Source organism: Aristolochia californica, unplaced genomic scaffold (genome assembly GCF_029961685.1).
Source record: "Aristolochia californica isolate CCGP_79_NKW_82.1479 unplaced genomic scaffold, dmAriCali1.0.hap1 SCAF_6, whole genome shotgun sequence".
In the NCBI taxonomy this organism is placed as follows: Eukaryota; Viridiplantae; Streptophyta; class Magnoliopsida; order Piperales; family Aristolochiaceae; genus Aristolochia; species Aristolochia californica.
In genome coordinates, this window is record NW_027182257.1 from 36,481,644 (window position 1) to 36,502,644 (window position 21,001).

General features: G+C 42.6%; 1 protein-coding gene across 2 annotated transcripts in view; it reads right to left on the reverse strand.

The window, feature by feature from the left end:
* The window catches only part of LOC137934913 (intermembrane lipid transfer protein VPS13), a 74,911-nt gene that overhangs the window by 40,306 nt on the left and 13,604 nt on the right, over positions 1 to 21,001 (reverse strand). For both annotated transcript variants that reach the window (XM_068779499.1, XM_068779498.1), the window contains exons 7-8: positions 17,264 to 17,322; positions 9,247 to 9,409 (exon numbers count right to left, since the gene is read on the reverse strand). In XM_068779499.1, coding sequence (XP_068635600.1) covers positions 9,247 to 9,409; positions 17,264 to 17,322 — 222 coding nt within the window. The remainder of the gene's footprint in view (positions 1 to 9,246; positions 9,410 to 17,263; positions 17,323 to 21,001) is intronic.

The window sequence follows — 21,001 nt, forward strand, 5'->3', positions numbered from 1 at the left end:
TAGATGACGTGAAGTAGTCTTATTCTCTTTATTTGTAGGAAGGTACTTGTGATTTTATCATTACTGTGTGCTTAAGATGGATAGTTGTAGATGAATACCCTAATCCTGTGAGTACGGAAGATTCAGGCAAGTTGATTTCCTGCTTCTCCCTCTCAACTTCTCTTATTCCAGGTGTAACTTTTCAATTCTACACGGTATCAGAGCTCTGAACAATCAAATCATGGGTGGTCTTTCTCGATTTTTTCTACCTCTTTCCTTTCTTTTCTTCTTTTTCCTTTCTCTCTTGACATGTGACCTCCAGATCTGGTTCTTATTGTCTGTGGCGAGTTCCAACTACTGTGTGTTGTTATCTTAGGGTAATAGTTTAAGTGACTGCCTATTGATAAAAAAAATTGTTACTTTGTGCCTGCCAACCTTCTCCAAGATCATTAGAAGCCCTTAAGAAGTTTTTTCTATCCTAATGTGGTCTCCATTTTTATCCTGACTGCCTGCATCAGTTATTCTGTGGCAAATGTCCTATTTTTTCCAACATTCCGCTACTATTATGTGTCTTTTGTTCGTTGAGAACCCGTTGCCTGTTTTGTGTATGCATCAGCTATGTCTTCTTCTTTGGGTGCGTATTAGTAGTTAAACATACTCTTAAAGTGAGACAGTAGTTACTATGGGTGAGTCAAATGATATGAAATCTGCCAAGATTAATGAGAAAGACAAAAATATTACCCATATTTCTGCACTTAAATTGAATAACAAAAACTAAGTAGTATGGATGTAGAATATTCAAATCTTTCTTGGTTCAAAGAGCAAACTGAAGTTTGTAATAGAAGATCCTCCTGAAACTCAACCATAAGCGTGGGAGACTGAAAATTATACTGGGACAGCATGGCTATTGAATAATATGGAGGCTCAACTGGTCAATCAAGAAATCTATAATAATAAGAGTGCTAGAGGGATATGGACTACTTTGTAGAAGCAAAATTATACTGAGAGAGCATGGCTATGGAATAATATGGAGGCTCAACTGATCAATCAGGAAATCTATAATAATATGAGTGCTAGAGGGATATGGACTACTTTGCAGAAGCAATTTCTGGAAGATGGGATCATGTCAAGGAGTTATGATCTATATATCAAGGCCTTCACTATGCAACAAGGTTTGAAATCCTTGACACCGTACATTGATGATTTATATGGTGCATAGCAGGGGTACATTTAAAAACAAAAAAGCAGGGATTCTTGATATATCATTTGTTGGTGGGTAGTGAAAAGATCTTAAAGCACTTTAAGTTGTCAGTCTTTTGTGATTAATCAAACTCAAATATAATTTTATGCAATCTCAAATTCTAGCCAGTGTCACTTTGTAGTCCCTTGAATAGACATGTGCAAGTTTGTTAAAGGTTGAACCTACGGAAGTCTGTGTTCCTGAAGCACTCAAAGGAGATAACTTTCTGCACTTAATAACATTTTTAACTGGAATGACTGCAATACTAGAGGTTGTGATGGTGGCCAAAGAGGAAGAGGTCATGGACAAAGTGGAGGAAGAAGCAGAGGCTACACTTGCTCACCAAGTTATGTTATCTTGTTCTTTTTCAAGTCTTCCTCTAAGTCTCAAAAAATTGATTCCAATGTGTTTGTTCACATGACAACTAAGCCTACTCTTTTCACCTCTCTCCAAAATAGTCCTTCATTAGGTTCTGTCTAATTAGCTAATAAATATCAATCCAAGATCTTCCCCTATTCGACAGCAAACTCTGGAAAAATCAATGGAAACCAATGGTGGAAAGACTAGAGCAGCGGCTTGCTACTTGGAGAGGGAAGCTCCTTTCAAATGCCGGAAGGCTCACATTGCTCAATTCTTGCATCGTGGAGCTTCCAAACTACACTTATCCTTCATGTCCACTCCTGCCTCAATATGCAACCATATCAAAGCCATCAAGAGAAGATTCCTTGGAGAGGCATGAATGACACTTCCAGGTATCATCTCGTTAACCGGAAGGATGTTTTCATGCCTCAATCATTTGGTGGTCTCGGCATCCATCTTGTTTTAAATGGAAAGTGTGAATTTATTGAAAGGGGAAACTTGAAAGAGTACAAACTAGGGGGAGCCTCCCATTACAACCAGTGATTGCAGGGAGGTGCCCCATTTGGCCTATCTGTCAACAAAATGATTTGCTACCCAGGGAACACGGGCCCAAGTACATTGTAGAGTGGAAACAATATTACAAATATCAAGGTAAATGTCCCAATGCCTCCAAGGGGAGGTCCTGGGTTTGGCACACCAATCCATGACGACCGCACTCCAATCAAATATCAAGGCATCCATCTTACTAAAGACATGAACCGAGCTCTATTGCTGAAATAGTTTTAGAAATTTTTCTTTTTTTGAAATGATGCTGATTTGTATTAAGACAAAAGCTCAAAAGAGCAAATTACCAAAGAGGGAACCCTTCCCATACAATGAGAGATTGCTGGGAAGTCCCAAATTTTGCCAATTTATCAACCAAAGAGTTGGCTGATCTAGGAATGAGATTCCAATTACAATGCATAGAAGATACAATGTCAGCAATACTGTCAGTGATGGGCCAGTGGCGCCAAGGGGGGAGGTTGTCTTTGGAACACCAACTAATAACCGTCTTCAAGTCTTCTTCAATGATTAACTTGCCATGGAGACGATTCCTGAAGATTTGGAGGCCGAACAGCAGAGCACTAACTTCGGCAGTATTAGAATCTGCAATGCCCACCGGACCAGCAGAAGAAAGAATGGGGTCTCCATTGTGACCTCTTAATATACCACCAGCTCTTGCTAGACCAGGACATCCAATAGCACTGCTATCAAAATTCAGCTTTATGCAGTTGCAAGGGGGAGGATCCGAGATAGCCATTCTAGGAGCTCTGCTAGGGCCAGACATGTGAGCGATCAAATTCCAATTTTCCTGAAGGGAAACCCCTGATAGAGTGGTAAAATCTTTCTTTGTATGAAGCCAGCTCGAGATGAGGCAGACAGCATGAGAAGCCGTGTTGTCTGGGGTACTAGCTTTGGAATTGAATCTCCGATTGTTCCACTCAAGCCAAATGCACCATGGAACATGCGCAAGACAGGCCGAAAGAATTAACTTGCCCAGCCGAGGAAGGAGAATCCCTTGAACCATCTCAAAGGTGCCAAAGAGGTCCTAATGTTGCCCCAGTTGGAGCCCGATTTTGTGAAATATCTTCATCCAAACTTGCCACGAAAATCGACAGTGTAAGAGGACATGCTGGACTGTCTCTTCACACTCACCGCAAAGGGGACAAGACAGATTGGGGGCAGTGAAACTTCTTCTATGGAGGTTGTCCGAAGTAAGAATCTGCTCTCTGATGGCTGACCACACGAAGAACTTGATTTTGCTTGGCACTGAGAGTTTCCAAGCCAGAAATTTAACAACTGCACAAATACTTTTTGGAGGCCCATGGTTGCCTCTAAACTTCAATGGCATGGTGATTGGTGGATCTTGGGGGGGGGGGGGGGGGGGGGGGGGGGGGGGGGGGGAGCTCTATGGAGGTCCTTCACCCCCCTTCTTCCCTTATTTGAATCAGTGATGTGCTTCTTTATTGGAATGGGCGCAAAATTCAATTTTGAAACGATTGGGGGAATGGAAAGGGGCCCATCAAGGAAAAATACAACACTCCTCCCAATCACCCTTCATCAAGACATTCTCATTGCTAATGCTTGGAACTTCCATCTCTAGCATAGTCTTAATGATACGAAAGCCTTGGATATATGCGGTCTCATGCCTGATCTTGAATCTGTCATAATCAGAAGCCGCATGCCTGACAAGATGATTTGGCTCCCAGCTAACAATGGCTACTTCTTCATCTCTTTGGCTTACTCTCACATTGAGGGATGGACCACAAACAGCACTGATCATGATGCTGCTATTGCATTAAAGCTATCAGCACCTCACAAAATCAGATTCTTCATTTGGACCACTCTCATTAACAAGATCATCACTGCTATTACATCAAGACCTCTTTAGCACCTTTGAGATGGTTCGAGGGATTCTCCTTCCTCGGCTGGGCAAGTTAATTCTTTCGGCCTGTCTTGCGCATCTTCCATGGTGTATTTGGCTCGAGCGGAATAACCGGATATTTAACTCCAAAGCTAGCACCCCAGACAACACGGTTTCTCATGCCGTTGGCCTCATCTCGAGCTAGCTTCATACAAAGAAGGATTTTGCCACTCTATCGGGGGTTTCCCTTCAGGAAAATTGGAATTTGATCGCTCATATGTCTGGCCCCAGCAGAGCTCCGAGTATGGCTATCTGGGATCCTCCCCCTTGCAACTGCATAAAACTGAATTTTGATGGTAGTGCTATTTGATGTCCAGGACCAGCAAGAGCAGGTGGTGTGTTCAGAGGTCACAATGGAGACCCTATTCTTTCTTATGCTGGACCGGTGGGCATTGCCGATTCTAATACTACTAAAGTTAGTGCTCTGCTGTTAGGTCTCCAAATCTTTAGGGATCGTCTCCATAGCAAGTTAATCATTGAAGACGATTCGAAGACGGTTATTAGTTGGTGTTCCAAGGACAACCTCCTCCCTTGGCGCCACTGGCCAATCACTGATAGTATTGCTGACATTGTATCTTCTACACATTGTAATTGGAATCTCATTCCTAGATCAACCAACTCTTTGGCTGATAAATTGGGAAAATTCAAAACTTCCCAGCAATCTCTCATTGTATAGGAAGGAATTTCCTCTCTCGCTGATGCCCCTCTCTGGATCAATTGGCTGGACTCAGAGCTCACCAATTACAGATCGAGCTGGACCCATTTCATTGATGAAATCCTAAAACTTCTCCCTCCTCACCCCACCCCTACAATCTCTAACCCAGAAAGTCTCTTTCCAACACTCTCACATACCTCTGGAAAAACACCACCAAGCACCAGACATTGGCTCATCCCATCCATGCCTGCCGCAACAACTGAACTCCCCTCTGCTTCACCCTCAACCCCCCATTCCTCACCCCAAGAAAATAATGAGAGCCTCAGCCTAAACCCAGAACTCCTAATTAGTGGTGCAGAAATGCTTTCAAACTCTTTAACCTTCCAAAAAAAGAAAACTCTGCAATGCCCCAAGACTACCGACCTATCAGCCTCACCACAAGTTTTTACAAAATCATTGCTCGAATTCTTGCCAACCGGCTCAGATCTCACCTTCCAAAAATCATCAGCCCTAGTCAGTGTGCTTTTATCTGCGGTCCAAATATCCTTTAATCAGCCATAGCTGCACATGAACTTGACTCCTTCAAAAAATCCAATAGGCCCAGATTTGTCCTAAAACTTGATTTTGAAAAAGCTTTTGATCGTGTTAACTGGAAATTAATTGACCAGCTTTTTGACAAAATGGGTTTTGGGACATGTTGGAGATTTTGGATGAGAAGTTGCATCTCCTACATGTCGTATTCAGTCCTTGTTAATGGAAAAACATGCGGTTATTTCAACGCCACAAGAGGCATTCGGCAAGGGGACCTTTTGTCTGCCTTCCTCTTCACTCTCATTGTAGAACACCTGGCATCCATGGTCCGTCTTGCAAAAAATTCTAGTTGGCTAAGCCCCATCTCTGATGATCCCAGTCAAGATATTTCCCATCTTCAGTATGCTGATGACACCATTCTCTTTGGTGAAGGTACTTTAGAAGAAATCTCTCATATTAAAGCCTTGTTAAATTTATTTGAACTTACCACTGGTCATAAGGTAAGTTGGACAAAATCTTCAACTACTGGCTTCAATATTGATCCTAAAGTGTTAAACTCTATGGCTCGTTATCTGGGATGTAAAATTGCTACGCCTCCCTATACATATCAAGGTCTACCTTTGTCACCTACTTTGCCTTCCAAAAGCTCTTGGCATCCTATTATTGAGCGTTTGGAGGGTCGTCTGGTGTTCTGGAGAGGAAGATTTTTATCTAAGGCCGGTAAACTTGTTCTTATTAAGTCTTGCTTGCATGATATCCTTTCTTATTTTCTCTCTCTATATTGATGCCCTACTTTTGTCCGCAAAAGAATTGAACTGCTCGAAAGGAGATTCCTATGGGGAGGACCGAACGGCAAAAGGAAATATAGCCTTGTGAAATGGGATGAGGTATGTAAATCTAAAACTCTTCGCGAACTCGGGATCCATGATACTGCTAACCACAAATTCTGCATTGTTACTCAAATGGATTTTGAAGTTTAACTTATATCCGGAATTGATTTGGAGGAAATTGGTTGTTGTTAAAGCAAATAAATTATTGGGTTGGTGGACTGAGGGTGGGCAATGTAATAGGTTGTCCCCTGTGTGGAAAAAAATTGTAATATTGTTACCTGCTTTCAAAACGGCTGTAAAATGTTACTCTAGCATGGGAAATGTAAAAAGATTTTGGTCAGACTGGTGGACCGGCACCTACAGCATCAACATCAGCCATAGCTTGGTTTCTAACCTAGCGAGAAATATTGAAGCGTCCATCTCAGACCAGCAAACTGATTCTGGAGGATGGAACTTAAATCTCCGAAGCGCTTTTGAAATTTTCTCTTTATTTCTCTCTAACCTCTCGGGCTGCAACTCGAGATGCTCCTCGGAATAAGATCATAAAACCCTAATAGCAGCGCCCCTCAATTATAAAGAGAAAATTAAGGCAACCGCATTACAAGAGTGAAATTCCCAAACTGCCCTTAATGAAATAACAGTTAATATAGTTTACAGGTCGTTCCGCGATCAACTCAACGTAGGGCATTAATTAGGCTCCACAACTTAACACATCTCACCAAACCATAACAATCAAATTTCAGATCCCGCCGCACCTACATCTACCTCATCTAAACCAAAAAGTGACATTGAATCAAGTGCGTCTTCTTCATACCCTCACCCCCAGACTCCCTTCCTAAGCCCCAGTCCATCCACCTATCCTACAAATTTCGCCACATATCAGAGTAGAAGGACACACAATCATACTAGTCATACCAGACACTTTCTCCCTGGTGAATCCAATAATCCCTCCACCCGATATCTGATTGATCCAAATACTGGATGTATGATCTTCCCTCCACCCAACAAGAACTCTCGTAAATTTGTGGAAGCTCTACAATCAGAAAGAAACAAGTTTGACGAAGAGACATGGAATCAAATGTTGCGCTTAGCGGAAATTATGGGGGTGGTCTACCAAGGTCAACTTCCGAGGGTGTCTCCAAACCCAAAATCGAAGTCCAAATCAAAGAAGAAATGATTGTGGTATCCTGGAATGGAGGAATTGGATCCATCCACAAGCGATCTATCATTTGTGACCTCCTCTCTTCTTCTAAACCCTCTATCATCTTTCTGCAAGAGACAAAGGCTCAATCTCTTGACTCACAGCTCGTTCATGAGCCACGGAATTGTCCCAACTATTCTGGCGAATGGTCATTCTGGTGGTATCCTAGCATTGTGGGACACAAACAAGGTAGACACCCTCCATCAGCACCTAGGAATGGGGCATAATGGGTGTCTACAGCCCTACCCGATATCGACAACGCCACCTTTTTGGAGACGAACTTGATTCCATCCCCATTCTTCAACAGCGGGCTAGGCTCATCACTGCAGAATAACTTGGCTAGACAATCGCATTAACATGGACCCAACTTTAAAATAGTATCTGAGCAGGAAATCTGGCTTGTTAGGTTCAATTTGCACCTCGTTTGTGCTCTCCACGTCCAAGGCCCCATTGTCCATTTGTGCAAACCTAGACATGAGAGAGGGGAGGTTATAAGGAATAATTCTACAGAGTTAAATGTTAAGTAAAATCCTATGGTTATTAGTTGGGCAATGCGATCACAACATAGCTAATCATTTTGAGGTGGACTTGAAGCCAACTTTAGTATAAATCTTGGATATCTAGGTACCATATTGTCTAACATGGACTCACATTGTGCAAGAGCCAACCACTTGGCATTGATCCTTTTGAGGTATGGGGCTCTCTACCAACTCCTTATGGGAGACCAAGTTCCTCTCATAACCCCCTATATTTTATTGTAGTTATTTTCTTTCACGTACTTTATTCTTGTTTTGGAAAATTCTTTGTATACTACCCGTTCCCCTCCTTTCTCAATAAAATTCTCACCCATATAAAAAGAAAAAAAAAAAAAACTCAAATATTCACCTACGGTTAGCTGATCTAATACAACATCCTCTCTCCTCATACCTCCTTTAGCTCTGTCCTCACACCCACGATTTCTCCATCTATTTCTGCTCTAGCTCCTTCTAATAGTCCTCATCATGATGGACCTATTATTACAAGAAAAGCAACATTTTTTGTTTGTGCCCAGCGCTCCATATTTCTACTATCATCTGTTACCTAGTTAGGTGGCTCTTTCAACTTTAAATGTTGCCCCTAAACCAGCTATTTGGCCCCTTTCAACTCTGAGTGCAATCTCTGTTCCTAACCAAATTAGGGAAGGCCACCCAGAACAAAGACTGCTTTTAGAGAGAGATCCATACCACATGCTATAAGGACACTTCAGAGCTCTCTGATTTATCTAATAGAAAGCAAGAATCTCTTCCCTCCAAAGATCAACTTGTTCAAGGCACTGAATCAAAGTTTGTTACAAAGTGGGACCCACCATGGTTGCACAAGCTGGTGGGACCCACATGAGGATGTGAGAAGCCAAGAGGAGTCATCACAAAAGCTGGCATGAGTTGGAAGATAAGAAGCACGAGCTGGAATGAGTTAGAAGATTTGAAGATCAGGTAGGACCCACAAAGATAAACCACGAGCTGGAATCTTCAACCTATGGTCACGTCCTTATAGAAGAATTAGAGTTTGAGTTATGTTAGACTTCTAATTATATTGAGTTATCTTATCATGATATGTTTATCTTTAAGAGTTAGAGTTGGAATGTAATTAGGAGAATGAAGTTTAATTGTATATGGACTCTACCACTTTCCTCTACTATAAATAGAGGAGCTTGTACTTGGAATTAAATCATCAAAGTGAAGTAATTCTCCATTTCTCTCGTGTAAAGTTCTCTTTTTACTTAAAGGCTTTCTTCCCTTTTTCTTCTTCTCTTCTCTCTACCCGAGAGTTTTTTTTTTCTTTTTCCTTTTTCTCCCTCTCTCACCTTTCTCGAGATGTTAGTAAAAGGATTCTAAATTCAACAAAGTTCATCAAGTGCCATGCTTTTAATCAACTAATGATTAAATTAAACAAACAGTTAAGAGAAAACATACTCAAAGAAACAAAATGAAAAGAAAGGACACTTACCACCAGAGATACAGTTGCATCAAATGGTTCCACCATATAATCATATTTCGCGGAGTCAAACCTTTGATCATAGCATGGCTCAGAGTCATCCACATTGATAGCATTCAATTCATCAAGTGTGTTACAGTAAAAAGCTAATCCCAGAATCTCCAAACTGTATGATCTGCACTAGAAAAAACATATTTTCTAATGACATACAGAGAACCATATTCTGAGAATAATTCTAACAAAGAACTTCATAATGAAAAAGAGGATGCAAACTGACAGGCACATACTAGAACGAAATAGTCCCTGTTTTTCTTATAGGAAATTTTTCTGAAATATAATTTAAGATTAATTGCACTCACCCCCATAAAATATTGAAATTATATTCACCCTCCTGGAAGATCACTTACCACACTCACCCATAGTTTTTAGAAACTTAATAAACTCACCTTAGCTAAGTTTTACAGAATGTGACCAACGTATATTATGTCATACTTCCATGAATCCAAGCCAGAAAAGCTTTCAAATGCCAAAAAGTGTCCAGATAATCTTCCTCCACTTTCCATCAAATATAAAGAAACTCTATCAAGATGTCTTGCAGAATGCAGAAAGAATAGTTCCACTAGAAAGAATTCCAACAAATGATAATCACATCATCCTCAAGAATTCATCTGCCAGTTGAACCTTGGGCAGGATCTCATATATGTTGTATACAGGAGCTAGGAAGAAAATCCAATAAGAGCAATTGCCATGCTGAGGAGGACAGGAGATTTCAGTTGGGAATCTGTCACTCAGGTTGTTGAACATTCACTCCCTTTAAATTATCCTGTTGAGATATCTACGCAGAACACCTTTTTTTTTTTGAAAATGTGTGTATAGACTATAAAAAAGAAGAGAGAAGTACAATCAAACCTAGGGCAGAGGGCCTTCCTCCACAACAAGGTGTTGGAGCGAAATGCCCGCCTTAGCCTGGATGTCTGCCAAATGGTTGGCAGAGCGAGGAATGTGCTCTTAAGTACAATTCAAAAGGGAAATTAAATTAAATAAAATATTTCCGAGTACATGTCCCAGTGACGCCACGGAGGCCTGATGGATTTTGCACACCAGTTAATGATGACCTTTGAGTCAGCTTCGATACAGAGTGGGCCCGTGAGCCGACTTGAGAAAATTTGAATTCTATTTAGCAATCCCGAAAGTTCTGTTGTTGTGGAGTCGGAGTTACCAAAAGGAGATCTCCGTTAGCACTGTGGACTTGGCCAGTGGTCAGATCCAATTTTATTGAGGACTTGGCCGGAGGTGATAGGGAAAAGGTGCATCCAGTCATTATTTGCCAAAAAAGGGTCTAATTTGGAGAGTATAAGGAGGCTTTGTCCATTGGACCAAGTAATTTTTTTCCCAGATAGTGGTATTTCAAGAAGTTCTAGATTGCAAATTAGATCCGAAAAAGCTCTCATAGTGGGGGAGATTTTTTTTTGCGAGGGGGTTTTTTTCGGAGCATCGAAGGCTGGCATTGAAGTCTCTGGCAAGAAGCTAGGGTAGTCTCATTGTTGAATTTGCATTAGTAATTCATCCCAAAAAATGGCTCAGTCGCCATGCTGAGATGGGCCATATATGCCGCAAGGGCCCATTGAGTGCCCAAAGTTCTATCTCAGAACCGAATACAGAGGGAGAAAAGACCAGGATTAGAGGATACGGCTTCAACCGATTTGGGGTTCCAAATGACGAGAATGCCATCGGAGTTGGGTAGTTTTGTTCTGTGGTGGTTTTCTTCTCCTTATTTTTGTTTCTTCTTCTGGAGTAAGTGAGAGAGAATTGAGAGGGCATTTTTTATTTTTTAAGTTTTTCTGGAGTAGGTAAGGGGAAAGGGGGTGATAGAGCCTTTGTTGGAGGACTTTCCGTCTGTGTTCGCCAGAGGTTTGCTAGAGTTGGGATCCATTGAAGCGATGGGTGTTGGGCAAAGAATGATAGGGTATGGATTGAAGTAAGAAGGTGTTGGGCTGTTCGAGGAGGTATTGTGCCATTTTATAAGATTTGGAAGCTTTGTGGGAGGGGCTGATGATCCTCAGGAACTAACAGATAGATCATCATATTGGGAGTCAGAGCCAGAGGGTGGCGAGCTCGAGGTGAAGGGGTTGAAAGGACAGATGATTTGTTGAAAATTTTCCAGGGGTCTTAGTCTCAGGGGGGGCTGTGAAAAGCTTTGTGTGTGTGTGTGTGTGTGTGTGTGTGTGTGCTGGATCTAGCATCGGGGAGAGGCTCTAGAGTGCAGCGGCTAGCTCTTCCCAGCCAAAACCCGAGTTTGTGGCCTCGGGGATGAACAATCTGGCCAAAACGGAGGTTCCTTTTCTGTGGGTGACCCAACATTCCCGGCAACCACAAAAGATAGTCACCGAGAAGAGGAAGACCAAATCCCATGACCAGAGTTCACATATTTCTCAGTTTCCGTGGTTGCTCTTTGGAACTGAAGCCTAAAGTTGTGGATTGCTTCTACTGGGACGTAGATGAAGGAAAATTTTGATCCATCGGCTAAGTAGATACGGATCACCGGACCAGTTTTCCAGACTACTCTCTTGACAGTAACTCTGCATTTTTAGTAGAAGAAGCGGAAAAGATTGTTTCACTTCTTTTGTCGTGAGACCGTCGTCCAGCAAGCTTCGTGGTCCTCCATCAGCCTTTGAAAGCTTGCCGAAGCGGTGGTTGGACGGATCCAACAGTCTGTTGGATTTTCTTCCTCGTCGTGGAGAGACATTTCTTCCGTCTTCTCGTCGCAGCTTCGTCGCGTCTTCTACCAGCGTCGGAAATGTTTGTGGTGGCCTTGCCGGAGTGGCGGTGAACGTCGGGAGTGGTCCGGTCGCCAATCTTGGGGACGATGACCATCGAGGGAGCTCTCTCTCGCATTTTGGTTTTCGGCGCAATCCCAAGTGATTCCTCTATCCCTTGGGAAACCCAAACTAACTCCTCCACCCCTTGCCACTTATCAGTACCGTAACAAAGACCAACCGAGACAGCTTCTTCAAGGAGGACCTAGTGCTCAAACTCGCTTCCCCTACAACCCAGAAACGGGGGCTTCATCTTTCTGGAACCGGGTGAAAGATCTCAGAAATTTGTGGATGGTCTTCAGTCATAGCAACATAAATATGACCCAGAAATCTGGGCCCATATATTGGAACTGGAAAGAAGCAAGCAGAAGGCAACAGCTTCATCATTCCGGCGGAAGAGAAGACTCCAAGAAAAATTACTCCAAGATTCGGCTATCGAGAATGAAAAGTCCATAGCAATCCTACACAGTCCCAGGTATACCTCAGAGAGGGGCCAGGGACCACGCCACTCGTCGATCAGGAATAAAAGAGTCCTCCCGTTTCCAGTGTAAAGGAGGTCAGGGCCTTGAAGGCTGGAAGCAACTTATAAAGGGATTTCCAAATCGAGGAAAGACAGCGAGGAGCGCCTCCCTCTCTCCACCAATGCCCTGGAATCTGAAGATAACGGCACACCATATTTCTCCACAAATTTCTATGGTTGGCATTGAGGATCCAAATCCACTTAAGTAAGAGGGCATTATTCATATCCTTTGTAGGTCGAATGCCCAACCGACCTCTATCCTAAGGCATACAAATTTCCTTCCAAGTGACCAAATGATATCTGAATGTGTCTTCAGATCCTCTCCATAGGAAGCGACGACGAATAACATTTATCTTTGAGCACACAGCGACTGGACACTTAATAAAAGATAGGAGATAATTTAGTAGTCCAGCCAAGCAAGACTTTAGCAGAGTGAGTCTACCCGTTGTGGATAGGAGCTTGCCCTGCCAAGTTGCAAGACGCTTCTCAAATTTCTCAACAAGGAGGGACCAAAGCCCAGCCGTGGAGCGAGAATCAACAAGGGGGAGACCCAAATATGTAGCAGGCGCATTCTCCAGAGGGCATCCCAGGAAATCAGTCATATCTCTGAGCTCAGCTCCATCTATATAGTATCCCAGTAGAGTGGTTTTCCTCCAACTAATATTCTGACCCGAAGGCAACTCGAATAGACCAAGAACAACTCTCAACTTTTTTATCTGATCCATGGTACCCACGTCGAAGCAAATAGTGTCATCCGCAAACTGAAGAATCGGTATGTCAAAGCCACAATATCCGTTGTGGGGAGAAGCCACCCCAAACCCTTGGCCGAATAAATCAGAGAGGAGAGATATTCCACCACCACATTAAAAAACAGAGGGGACAAGGAGTCCCCCCTGACGAATACCGAGCTCGCTGCTTCCAATGTACTAGATCGCAATGATTGAAGTTCTGCAACATCCCTTTGAGAGCAAAGCATTGAGCCAATTCAGCAGAGGTTAGGCTTCTAGACTCCTCGTCTGCGTCAATGATAGCAACCTGAGCAAGGGCAGAAGCTTTCTCCACTCAATGAGAGGACTGACGCTCGAGGTCCCAAGAGCGCCAAAGGGGCTTGAGAAGCTTGAGTTTCACCGGAAAGGACCATTCGCTAGGCCCAAGAGCAACAATCCTCCTCCAAAAGGACTGGATCAAAGAAACAAATGAGGGGTCCTTGATCCAAGCACTGTTGAATCTGAATGACTGCCAAAGTGAGTGTCCACCATGATCGGCCAATGATCAGAGACAATCAGGTTAAGCACTTTGCCAGTAACATCACTATATAGCCACATCCAATCTTCGCTAGCAAAAAACCTATAAAGCTTTAAAAGCACAGGGGGCTGCCTTCCGTTGAACCAAGTGAAGGTTTTCCCGGATAAAGCAATTTCATCGAGATCCCAGCTTCCAATGAAGTCAACAAAGAGCCTCATGGAGGTAGTAATCCTCCTAGATGGCGGGGACTTCTCGTGGCAAAATCAGGTCACATTGAAGTCACCGGCAGGCAAAAGTGGTACAGGCCCATCTCTAACAGACTAACAGAAAATAGTCCCAGAAGAGGTCTCTCGCTATGTCCAGAAGACCCATAGACCCCCACGAGACACCAAATGCTACCTGAGCAATTGTCACGCAGCTTCACTCCCAATGCATAGCTACCCCGAAAGCTATCCATCACCTCAATGGCGCTGGTATCCCAGATAAGAAGGATGCCAGCCACCAAGCCAATGGCATCCACAGAGATCCAGTTCGGCTCCCTCAGAGGCCAAATATCACGAAACGAAGCCTAGCGGAAGAGACACCACCTTAATATCTTGAAGCACGGCAATGCTAGATTTAGTAGAGACGGGAAGGCTACGAATAGACGCACGACACTGCGATGACCCAATTCCACAAATGTTCAATGAGAGCACAATCATTGATCAACTTTTCCGAGGGGTGGTTGTCCCCCGGAAGATGCCCTGTGAAGACAATTCCCATCATTTTTGCTAGCTCCACGATTTGCGCCCAGGTTTCTGGGTCGTACTTGTGCTGCTAGGATTGAAGCGCCTCTACAAACTTCTGAGATTGTTCTCCTGGTTCCAGGAAGACGAAAAAGCCCATCTCAAGAGCTCAAGGGAGGCGAGCTTGAGCACTAGGCTCCCCTTGAAGTAATTGTCGCGGATGCCTTTTGTTTCTCCTCTGGTATGTAGATATGGTTGGGGGGGGGGGGGGGGGGGGGGGGAGGGAGTGGATTTTGACGGCGATCTTGAGGAGCATGCACACTAGTCCCAGACTCAGCGTCGGAATGATAGGAAAGGGGGGGAGGGAGTGGATTTTGACGGCGGTCTTGAGGAGCATGCACACTAGTCCCAGACTCAGCGTCGGAATGATAGGAAAGGGGGGGGGGGGAGGGAGTGGATTTTGACGGCGGTCTTGAGGAGCATGCACACTAGTCCCAGACTCAGCGTCGGAATGATAGGAAAAGGGGGGGGGGGGCGCTCGGGATTGGTATGGCAGGTTAATTTCTGGGGGAGGTTGAGTGTGGTGAAGGGTTGTATCCTGTCTGGGGACAAGAGATATGCAGGGAGGATGTGGTGGGCATGGGGACAAGCCAGGCTGGGAATCTGGAGGGGCAGTAGCACGGCTTGTGACAAGACTACAAGGGGAAGGCCTCACTTCCTAGGGAGGAGTGAAGCCAGCACACGCTATTCTCAATGCACTACCAGGTTGTGGGGTAGTATTGCCAACTGGCTTCACGACAGTAGGGTGCTCCACGTGTCGGAAGTCAGACAGTTCCAATGTCGATTCGGATCCAGAATCGAGCATTATCAACCAATACACATCTGAAATGCACTCCATCGCATTGTCAGAGGGGGTTGATGAGCACCCGGGCCTCATCAAGTCAATGCCAATGCTCAGTAAGTGGGTTCGAAGCAATGATGGATCCAAATTCCTCTATGATGCCGGAGAAGACCAAAGGCTGCCAAAGCCCCACTGGCAAACCTGTAATGGTCACCCATTGCCCGAACTGATTGGAGGGGGTCGATGGAAGCCATTCAGTTATTCCTAGGATTCCTGAAGGGGAATGACGAGCGAGGGCACGGGCCGCCATTGTCTCTGGTTGGGTACGGAAGTGTACGTGCCAGGGGTGTATGTGAGGTTTAGACGATCGAACAACCACTGGAGAATCTTGGATTTTTCGGTTTCAGGGGTGGAATGGATGGTGATAGACCGTGCAAGGACAAGTCGCCCGTCACAGAGAAGGTTTGGGGGTAGGTGAATGATTTTCTGGGGCTGGGTAGAGGGAGAGGAGGGTGCTGGTTCAGAGAAGCTTACTGCAGTAGGCTTTTTCGGAGGGAATGGTTCGGGGTGTATTGGGAGTGGAGAGATAAGGGGGGAGAGGTCATATGTGAAAGAAAAGGGTTTGGCAAGGCTCAGGAAGGATAGGTGGTAAAGCCAAGGTAGTGTCGTCAGAGGTCGCTGGAAAACTCGTTGGCGCCGGAGAAAAGCTTTTGAGAGCTACTGCCAATTCTTTCCAGCCGACGCCGAAGTTTGTGCCCTCTGGGATGAAGAGGCAAGCAAGGATTGTCCTCCCTCGTCGTTGTGTGATTCTACAGTCAAGGTGACCACGGAGAAGAGGAAAATCATATTTCCAGACCATAGTTCGTGTGTCCTCCTTGATTTATCTTCCGTACAGCGAATGAACTGCTGGACGAAGGCCGAGATGGCTGTTGTGGAGACGCAGACGAAGGAGAGCTTCGTCCCGCTCGCCGAACTGATCCACACGACAATTCCCAAGCTCCGGACGACCTTTTCGACTGTAACTCGATTTTTCCCCTAGGAAAATCGAAATAATTGTTGTCTTCTTCTTCGCCTAGAGATGGCTGTCCATTCTGCATCCTTGGGCACCGTCAACGTCAGCCGCTGCTCGTCGAAAGGGTTTATGATGCCTTTGCTAGAGATCTTGTTGTCGTTGTTGGAGACGACGATTCTGCATCTTGATGACGCTCAGAGCACAAGCTCGGAGCGTCGGTGGCCGTCGTCGAAGGTGCCGATAGCAGGTGGGTGGGACCGGTGGGGCCACCCTCTCTCGCTCAGTCATTTCGAATTTTCTCTCGATGCACGTTACCAAGTCAGTACATTCAGTAGCAGACATTGGCAAAAGGAGGAATTGCACGTCCATAGCTAGTTATTTCCATGGGTTCTCAACTATAATTGGCATATACACTATTCTTATAGATTTTTTATTTTTGTAATTGACTTGATTGCGGGTTTCTAAACACTAAACTGTGTAATTTTTAGATTATCATTTAATAAAAAATATGTCAAGATTCAAAAAGAAAATATTTTAGCTTTTGGGATCTTCAATCACTGCTTGGCATCTTAGGCATTGTTACGCTGACATTATTCATTTATTGACAGGCTTTGATGTCTCTTGAAAGCATATTTTTAAGATCAGCTAATCATCAAGCTGATGATTTCATCAAAAAAAAGATCTTGCATTGCTTTAGGAGACTTCATTCCCTAGGGGCTTGAAGTTCCCTTTTCCCCTTTTTAGTGTGCTTTGCCTTATCAATGAAATTTTGCCGTTTTCAGAAAAAAAAGAGTTTGCAAGCTAATAATTACATAAGCTACAAACTCAACTCATTTTGTTTATCTTGGAAAGAATAAATTAAGAACGTACCCAACAGAGTTCTGCTTAAGTTCTAGGTTGGAAAGCCTCAAACCAAATCTGAACCTTGCCTGAAAAGCAGTATCAAAAGTAGAAAACCAAAAATGAAAAATCAGTCCCATAGATACTTCGTATTACAGTGGCAGATTAATATCCCCTCTAATTCACACATAAAGCAAGAATGATTAACACCAAAAACAGGATGACCAAGATTCATGGCAATGAAGCAAAATTGAATTAGAAAAAATCCTAGGTCCAGGTGCTGGAATACAACTCTCTGAAGGATTCCAAAATACGCTCTGGAATCTCTAATGATGAGATAATTAGCTATTGCTTATTCCACTTTGTTTGGCATTCAAAGAATGACTAAACATCAGCCACTTTTTGTGTACTGTGTCTGTCTTCCACAGTAATATAGCAATGTGCTTATATTGGGAAATCCCCTTACAGACTAACTACATATCATATAAGTAGCTGGGTAGTTTAGTTGATTATCCAGATAAAGAACAAAAATCAGGTCAGGATTAGCTCGTCTGATTTTTCAGCCATGTTCTGGGGGATCAAGGAAGACCAAATATACAATGCAATCTAGTTATGAATGACTAATTTGAGAGAAAGTAAATTTTTTTCTTTTGAAAAGTCGAAAGTAAAGAAATATCCATGAAAAGAGTTTGCACAGAGACAACCGAGCACAGGGTATGAACAACTCATAGGGGTAAGTAAAAAGAGTGAGAATGAAGCTAATGATTATCTTTTCATGTAACAGCATGGTTTAAAAAAAAAACAGAAGACAGAAGATGCAGCCAATGAAAAAATTAGTAGGTTGAGCAGCACAGAAATACCATTAAGTTTGGAAAAGGCACAAAACAAATAAATAAACCAAAATAAAAATTATATTAGGGCTTTTCTTTAAAGAAGACACCTTTCGTTGAATGCCCAAAGGCACAACAACTACAACAAGGAAGAGGCGGGGTCACTTACAATGAGGGATTGGAAGGTAACCACCTCTTTAGCTAGAGAATGAGGTAAGCCATTATCTGATCTTAAACATTAACCAATAAATTACATTTAACAAAAAGTGATGTAGTCTCCATTGGTGGAGGGTGGGCGATGTCTTTTTTTAAATTGGATGTGCTATTATTTCAACAAACAAGGAAAAACAAATTAGAGGATTACTCCCTTTATAACAAGGGATAGGAGGGAGGCCCCTTGGTTGGCAAGCTTGTCAGCAAAGGAATTTGCTGATCTAGGAACATGAGACCAGAAACATAAAATTACAGAAATAATGTCAGAAATCTCATAAAACACGTCCTAGTGGGGAGACTCTTTTTTTTTTTTTAAATGATGCTGAATTTTATTATGAGAGCTCAAACGAGCAGATTACACGAGGGGAAGCCTTCCCAAACAATGAGAGATTGCTGGGAGGTTCCGAATTTTGCCAACTTATCAGCCAAAGTGGGGGAACTCTCTTGTCGCTGCACCAATTTATAACAATTAGAAGATCACATTAAGCTGACTGTAGAATCTGCCATTGAAGATCCTCAAGCCATGAAGAAGAGTAGAAAGTTCGGCAATGGTGGAATCAGCTATTCCCAAAGGACCTAGGAAGGAGAAGAGCATTTCACCACTGGATGATTGGAACACTACACCAAAATCAGTGGACCCTGGTCACAAAGCGAGCTCCTGTCAAAATTGAGCTTGCAGTTACCATAAGACAGAAAAGAGCATTGCTGAAGGGAGACTTGCCTAGGGACAGAGAGCAACACAATTGACTCCCAATTCTGATGAATGCATCACCCTTGTTGAAGATAAGATATGGAAGACTCTTGCATGACTCTCACAGTAAGAAGTCTCATAGAGTCAGAATTAATATAGAGGAGTCTTACAAGAGTCTCACAGAAGGAAGTCTCACAAAAGAGTCTTAGTTTAAATGTATTTTAGTTATGTTAGTCTTCTATTTATATTAAGTTGTTTAATTATGCAATGACTTGTCTTTAAGTGTTAGACTTTGGGTGTAATTGGGACAAGGGTACTTTTATAATTTGACTCTATTACATTCCTCTACTATAAATAGGAGCTCATGTACTCAGATTACAACAAGTCAATGAAGTTTTTCTCTTTTCTAGAAACTCAACATGGTATCAGAGCAAATTCTGTGAGTTGACTAGGTCAACCCACAGAGATAATGTGATCTTTTTTTCTGATTTATCATCTCTAATAGTTTGGGTTCGTATTCTATCTTTTTTTTCTCTTTTCAGTTCCAATACCCATTGTTTTCTTGTCATTCGCACCTTCATACTGAGTTTTAAATATATTTTTTTTTAAATGATGTTGATTTTTATTAAGACAAAAGCTCAAAAGAGCATATTACAAAGGAAGGAATCCTTCCCATACAATGAGAGATTGCTAGTAAGCTCCGAATTTGGCCAATTTATCAGCCAAAGAGTTGGCTGATATAGGAATGAGATTCCAATTACAATGCAAAGAAGATACAATGTCAGCAATACTGAGTTTTAAATATAGAAAATTATATATATTGATGGAAAGATATTCGAGTCTAATTTTCAACACAAAACGAATTTTTATAATCAGAGTTTTCTATAAAGAGAAATCGAAACTTGAAGCAGCAAAGGTTAAACAGCAAGAGAGGTTCTAGCAGCAGTAGAAAGCTTCCACTTTCGAGCCGTCTTAAGCCATCAAAAACGATACTTTACAGGAGAATTATATATCCAAAGAAAGATTCGTAAGTCTATTTTTTTAACTACTCAACCAATTCTTCTAGAGGGAGATATCGATCTTGGAAGAGTCAATGATCATGCTGGCCAAATAAGAAAAAGTACTCTATTTAGCCAGATTAAAAATTCCCCAAATATATTAACTTCTTATCTCAAAAGAAGTATATTTTATAAAGTGAAGTTATACTTGGATGAAAGATATTGAAATCTAGTTTCAAAAGGAGAAAAATCCATATCAATTTGATCTATATTTAAGGAGATATTCGCATTGTAGTCGGCAAGGGTCAAGATACAAAATGAAGAGAATCAAGAGGCCATAAAAGATTCAAGAACGAATATGTTTATGTCAAATTAGATATCAAATTAAAGATATTTGAGTCTAGTTTCTTGATCAATAAATTTGTGATTCAAAGCTATATGATTGGAGATATTGATATCAGAAGTATCAAAGGTCAGTTCTATCGAAAATCTCTCATTTTTCCCTATTTCTTCTCCTATTATCTCTCCAGGCATTGACATGATTTGAGTTTCCCTTTCTCCTAAAATCCGAGTTTTTTAGCCAAATTTCTCTCCTAATCAGAGAGTTTTGGTCCAACTTAAGCACTCCATGATGTGCTCATTCAAGATATGCAATATCTTGCATCAATGTTGTTTCAAGTTTTGTGTTTTTCTTCAATCAAAGAGACATTGTTATGATGATGATACCTGGCAGCAGTTGATGGGCCTTGCCCGGCTTATGGGAATTGTTTACAAGGGCTACCTCCCGAGTGACGAGAATTCAAGAGTTCACAACCCCCCCCCCCCCCAAATAATTATTGTTTCTTGGAACATTCGAGGAGTTGCCTCTCCTAGGAAAGTGCTATCATTAGCCGTTTTCTCTCTTCTTCCAAGCCCACCATTGCTATTCTTCAGGAAACGATGTGTCAAAATATGAATGACCTCATTGATCAAGAACTTTGGTCTTTCTCCTTGTTAGATTGGAGTGCAATTGATGTGGTGGGTCACTCTAGCAGAC